Source organism: Sorex araneus, chromosome 9 (genome assembly GCF_027595985.1).
Source record: "Sorex araneus isolate mSorAra2 chromosome 9, mSorAra2.pri, whole genome shotgun sequence".
Taxonomy (NCBI): Eukaryota; Metazoa; Chordata; class Mammalia; order Eulipotyphla; family Soricidae; genus Sorex; species Sorex araneus.
This window is the reverse complement of record NC_073310.1, coordinates 64,498,887-64,504,581: the sequence shown is the minus strand read 5'-3', so window position 1 is coordinate 64,504,581 and position 5,695 is coordinate 64,498,887. Positions and strand designations below refer to the sequence as shown.

The following is a 5,695-nucleotide window of genomic DNA, read 5'->3' as shown; positions in this document are numbered from 1 at the left end:
GGCCTGACTGAGCGTCCCGTGGGCCCATGGGAGGTGTGCCGGCTCCCCTCGCCCTGGCTGCTCCCCCCACCTGCCTCGACCGAGGGGCCCAGACCAGCCCCTTCTCCAGACCAGAGGCCTGAGGGCCGTGGGCCGGACCTGGCCTCAAGGGGCCTCTGCAGCCGGGTCCCCCCGACAGCGGTTCCTGGTGTCACCTGTAGCGCTCGATGTTCTCGTCCGACACCAGCTTCTTGATGACAAGAAAGCCGTTTTCCTCGTAGAACCTCCTCTGCTCCAGGCTCAGCACGCCGTTGTCCTGGGTGTACCTGGAGAGGAGAGCCAGGAAGCGCGGCTGCAGGACCCGCCCGGGGCCCAGGCCCGGGAGGCCACAGCGCCCGCCCCGCGTCTGTCCTGAAGATCTCTCTCCACTCTGCTCCTCCTCCTCTCCCCCACCTCGGCTGTGCACTCAGGAGCCCCTCCTGGCGGTGCGGGCGGCTGGGGGGGGTGGGGGGGTGGGGGAGGTGCAGGGTCGGCCAAGGCGAGCGCCCTCCCCACCGTATCATCACACCGGGCCCCCCTACTATTCTCCGAGGCGCCGGGAATGAAACCCAGGGTCCCCCCCACACCTGCTTGTGCTCTGCCCCTGACACTGAACAGGGGCGGACAGGTCTCGGGCTGAGACCCCCGCTGCATGGTCCAGAGCATCCCCAGGGCCGGGCCCTGAGCACAGAGCCAGGAGCAGCCCTGGGCACTGCCAGGGATGCCCCCAAACCAGAAATAATTCCAAAATAAAGAAGTGAGATCTACTCACCGGAATTTTTGAGGATGAGAAGTAGCCGGATACACAACCCCTGAGGTGGGGTGAGCGACCTAGGCTGTGAATCAAGGTCAAATGTCGAGCCTGAGAGGTCGTACAGGGCAAAGTAAACGCCTTGTTTGCAGCAACCCAGCTTCAACCCCCCACGTCCCATGTGGTCCCCGAGCCCTGCCAGAGGTGGCCCCAAATCCAGAAAAATAAAATCAAATAAAAATAAGATAAAATAAATTTCGAAAGAGGAGCAGGCGGGTTGGGGAGTGCGCAGGGCGCTGGCCTTGCTCGCAGCCCCGGCCGGAGAGGGTCAGCGCGCAGGAAGGAGGGTGCAGGGCCGTTCCTCTGGGATACTGAAAACTGCTGAGGGGGTCCTGCCACGCTCACAGTTTATTCCACAGAGGCTCGTGTTTGTCATGGCTGCCTGGTTGGGCACTGCCCCCAGCAGTGCTCAGGGCCTACTCCTGGCTCTGTGCTCAGGAATCACTCCTGGCGCCTTAGGGGACCGTCCGGGAAGCCGGGACTCACACCTAGGTCGGCCTCATCATGCCAAGCCAGCGCCCTCCCCCCTCCCCACTGTCCCATCACTCCTCTGTTTTCTGTTTTGGTTTTCTCCTTTTTTTTTTTTTTGCGGGGGGCCACCCCGGGCGGTGCTCAGGGTCAGAGTGTACTCCTGGCTCTGCGTTCAGGGGCCACTCTGGTTGGGGCTTGGGGGACCAGAGGGGGTGCCAGGGATCAAACCTGGATCAGCTGCGTGCAAGGCAAGTGCCCTAGCCACCGTCCCGTCGCTCCGGCCCGCGCCCGAGTTCCCTATGTGACTAGTGAAGGCGTCTGTATGCAGTGACCGAGTGCGCCAAGGAGCCCCGCGCAGTGGGGGAATTCGGGGATACCTTTTCTTCTTCATACCAACAGCTGTGAAGACTCACGATCTCTACTTCAAAAAACACTATCCTCACTCCAAATGCACACTTCCGCAGGAGTCAGTCAAAACCCGGGAGAAGGGAGCGATAGTACAGCGGGTAGGGTGTTTGCTTTGCACATGGCCAACCAGGGTTCGATCCCCGGCATCCCATATGGTCCCCCAAGCACCGCCAGGAGTGATTCCTGAGCACAGAGCCAGGAAGGAGTAAGCTCTGAGCACTGCTGGGTGTGGCTCAAAAACCAATAAAATGGGTGAGAAAGTCAGCAGGGAAAAACGTCTTGAATGCTGCTCTCTGCTGAGAGTCAGGCTCTGAGGAGTGGCGGCTGCAGCCTGGCTCAGGGCCTCTCACAGCGCGGGTCCGAGGCACCCAGGAAGCTACGTGTCCAACACACCTCCCGGTGTGAATGACCTTGGGGCGGGGACCTCTCTGCCCAGTCTCAGTGTGCGTGTCTGGCCTGTGAAACGAGGTTTCACAATCAGCTTCCTCCATCAGGCCAGGCAGGACTGAGGCAAAATAAGCTCCCTCGCAGCTGAGCCGCAGGGGCGAAGGGAAAGCCGGTCTCTCGGACCACCCAGGACCTGAACACTCGGGCCAGGGGGACAGCTGGAAGGAAAGTCCCCCAGAATACCCCTGGCTCGGACAGCCCGCGCAGTGCAAACAGTACACACGTCTGACTTACGGGCAGAAGGACCCGTTTTCTACTTTGTTAGGTTTGGGGGCCTCACCCTGCAGGATTCAGGCATCACCCCACCCTGTCGATAAGCCAACAGCCCCACCCTGTCTCCCCCAACCCATCTTATTCCTTCTTTCTCTGAGGGCCACACCCGGGGTGCTGGGCTACTCCCAGCTCTGTGCTCAGTGGTCAAGTGCCCAGGGGACTCGGTCCAGGACCTGCAGGCAAGGCAAAGGAGAGCTTGGAGGCTGACCTGGCCCCACCACACCTCCCCCTGCGCCCCACCAACCCGCAGCTCCCTCCCTAAGACCCAAGCAGGCAGTGGGTACTGGGGCATGACCAGCCCCATGGATCCTGTCTACTATTCAGAACAGGACCCTAGCGGGGCTGGAGCAATAGCACAGCGGGTAGGGTGTTTGCCTTACGTGCACATGGCGGACCTGGGTTCGAGTCCCAGCATCCCATATGCTCCCCCAAACACCACCAGGAGCAATTCCTGAGTGCAGAGCCAGGAGTAACTTACCCCTGAGCATCGCCACGTGTGACCCCAAAAAGCAAAATAAAACAAAAAGAACAGCACCCTAGCTATCTGCACCGGGAACCCCCCAGAACGGGCCCTCCGGCCTCCCCACCCCCGCACCCCCTCCTGCCTCGACATTTCCAGAACATTAGAGGTCACCACCAAGGGCAAAGAGTGACCAGTCAGCTGACTCTGACCTCCTGGACGATGGCCAGGGCAGCCGGACAGGACAGCAGACGCCGGGCTACGGGCTGAGGGGACCCCCAGGGTGCGGGGGGCGTCCTGCTGCGCTCCTGCTGCCCCCACCCACCCTCTCCTGGGCCGCGCACTGCCGCGCCCACCCCGGGCCAGCGCCCCGAAGGCCTCCCCTCCGCCCGGCGCCCGGCCTGGCCCGCCCCAACCCGCCCCGGCCCTATCCGGCCCGGCCCAGCCCGCGCGGCCCAAAGGATACGGCGCTGGCGCCGGCCGTGGGGCGGCCCAGGTGGCCCAGCACCAGGCGCAGGCGGGCGGCGGCGCGTGGCTCGTCCATGGCGCGGGTGACCTGGACGCCGCGCTGGCCGCGGCCACTCTTAACCCGGCGCGGGGCTCCGCCTCCGGCCGGGCGGGGACAGGGACGGGCACGGGGACGGGAGGGGCCGCGCTGCGCAGGGGGACACGCACCGGCCCGCGCAGGGGGACACGCACCGGCCCGCGCGCAGGGGGGACACGCACCGGCCCGCGCAGGGGGGGGACACGCACCGGCCCGCGCAGGGGGACACGCACCGGCCCGCGCAGGGGGGGGGACACGCACCGGCCCGCGCAGAGGGACACGCACAGGCCCGCGCGGGGGGACACGCACCGGCCCGCGCAGGGGGGGGGGACACGCACCGGCCCGCGCAGGGGGACACGCACCCCGCGGCCGCCGAGCTCAGCGAGGGACGCAGTCACAGGGACGCGCGCGGGCAGCTCAGCCCTAAAGAGCAGGGAGGCTTTGGGGCGCGGGCCTTGCGCAAAAGGCCCTCCTGGGTCAGCTCGGGGCAGCCCGAGGGGTGCCCCCAGCCGGGAGCCCCGCCAGGAGTCACCCCTGAGAGCTGCCTGAGCGCCCAGGGGAGCGGCCCCCAAAAACAAAAGCAGCGTCAATAAATTAAACGCTACTGGCCCCTTGGTAGCAGCGGGCAGGGACGTGCGCGGCGCCTGCCGCCCTCCTCGGGTCAGAAGTGGGCACTGCATGCCCGAGGGAAGTCAACAACAGAGCTGGAAATGCCAGTCGTGGCCTGCGCGCCCCGGCACTGGGTGGGAATGCCGACTGGGCCAGCCTTTCTGGACAACAATATGGACAGTCCTTCAAAGACTGGAAACTGAGCTTCCACATGACCCCGCAATACCACTTCTGGGAATCTATCCCGAGGATGCGAAAGAGCACAGTAGAAATGACATCTGTACCTATATGTCCATTGCAGCACTGTTCACAATAGCCAGAATCTGGAAACAACCCGAGTGCCCGAGAACAGATGACTGGTTAGAGAAACTGTGGTACATCTACACAATGCAGTACTACGCAGCTGTTAGGAGAGATGAAGGCATGGAATTTGCTTATAAATGGATAAACATGGAGAGTATCATGCTAAGTGAAATGAGTCAGGAAGAGAGGGACAGACATAGAGGGACTGCACTCATTTGTGGAGTGTAGGGTAGCATCACATGAGGCTGACACCCAAGGACTGTAGATACAAGGGCCAGGGGAATTGCCCCATAGCTGGAAGACTGCTTCAAGAGTGGAGGGGAGGGACTGGAGTGATAGCACAGCGGGTAGGGCGTTTGCCTTGCACGCGGCCGACCCAGGTTCGAATCCCAGCATCCCATATGGTCCCCTGAGCACTGCCAGGGGTAATTCCTGAGTGCATGAGCCAGGAATGACCCCTGTGCATTGTGCATTGCCGGGTGTGACCCAAAAAGCAAAAAAAAAAAAAAAAGAGTGGAGGGGAGAAGGCAGATGCAATAGAGAAGGGATCACTAAGAGAATGATGGCTGGGGGGCTGGAGCGATAGCACAGCGGGTAGGGCATTTGCCTTGCATGCGGCTGATGTGGGTTCGATTCCCAGCATCCCATATGGTCCCCTGAGCACCGCCAGGAGTAATTCCTGAGTGCAGAGCCAGGAGCAACCCCTGTGCATCGCCAGGTGTGACCCCCCCCAAAAAAAAAGGAAAAGAAAAAAAGAAAATGATGGCTGGAGGAATCAGTTGGGATGGGAGATGCACGCTGAAAGTAGATAATGGACCAAACATGATGACCTCTCAGTGTCTGTGTCGCAAGCCATGATGCCCAAAAGTAGAGAGAGAGTATGGGGAATATTGTCTGCCATGGAGGCAGGGGGAGGGTGGGAAAGGGGGGGGTATACCAGGGATATTGGTGGTGGGGAATGTGCACTGGTGGAGGGATGGGTGTTTGATCATTGTGAGATTGTAACCCAAACATGAAGGCTTGTAACTGTCTCACGATGTTTCAATAAAATAAATAAATAAATAAATAAATAATAGAAACACCGGGTTCTATTATTTATTTATTATTTATAATTGAATCCGATTATTTATTAATAGTTGGGTTCAATTCCCGGCATCTCCTATGGTCCCAGAGTGATTCCTGGGTACAGAGCCAGGAGGAACCCCTGAGCATTGCCGAGTGTCGCCCAAAAAGAGAAAAAGTACAGAAGAGATGAATCTGGTCCACAAGATCTCCTTCACGTATCTTCATTTTGCAAGTACGTAAATAACTGCCCAGCTGCATGTGCGCTCCCCAGCCTCAAACGCCCAGC

General features: G+C 60.8%; 1 protein-coding gene across 1 annotated transcript in view; it reads right to left on the bottom strand.

Annotated features, from left to right (window-relative positions):
* PHYH (phytanoyl-CoA 2-hydroxylase) overlaps positions 1 to 3,605 on the bottom strand; it is a 12,741-nt gene extending 9,136 nt beyond the window's left edge. Inside the window, exons 1-3 of the mRNA XM_055147502.1 lie at positions 3,355 to 3,605; positions 791 to 849; positions 195 to 305 (exon numbers count right to left, since the gene is read on the bottom strand). Coding sequence (XP_055003477.1) covers positions 195 to 305; positions 791 to 849; positions 3,355 to 3,432 — 248 coding nt within the window. The 5' untranslated portion in view covers positions 3,433 to 3,605. The remainder of the gene's footprint in view (positions 1 to 194; positions 306 to 790; positions 850 to 3,354) is intronic.
* Between the last annotated feature and the right edge of the window lie 2,090 nt (positions 3,606 to 5,695).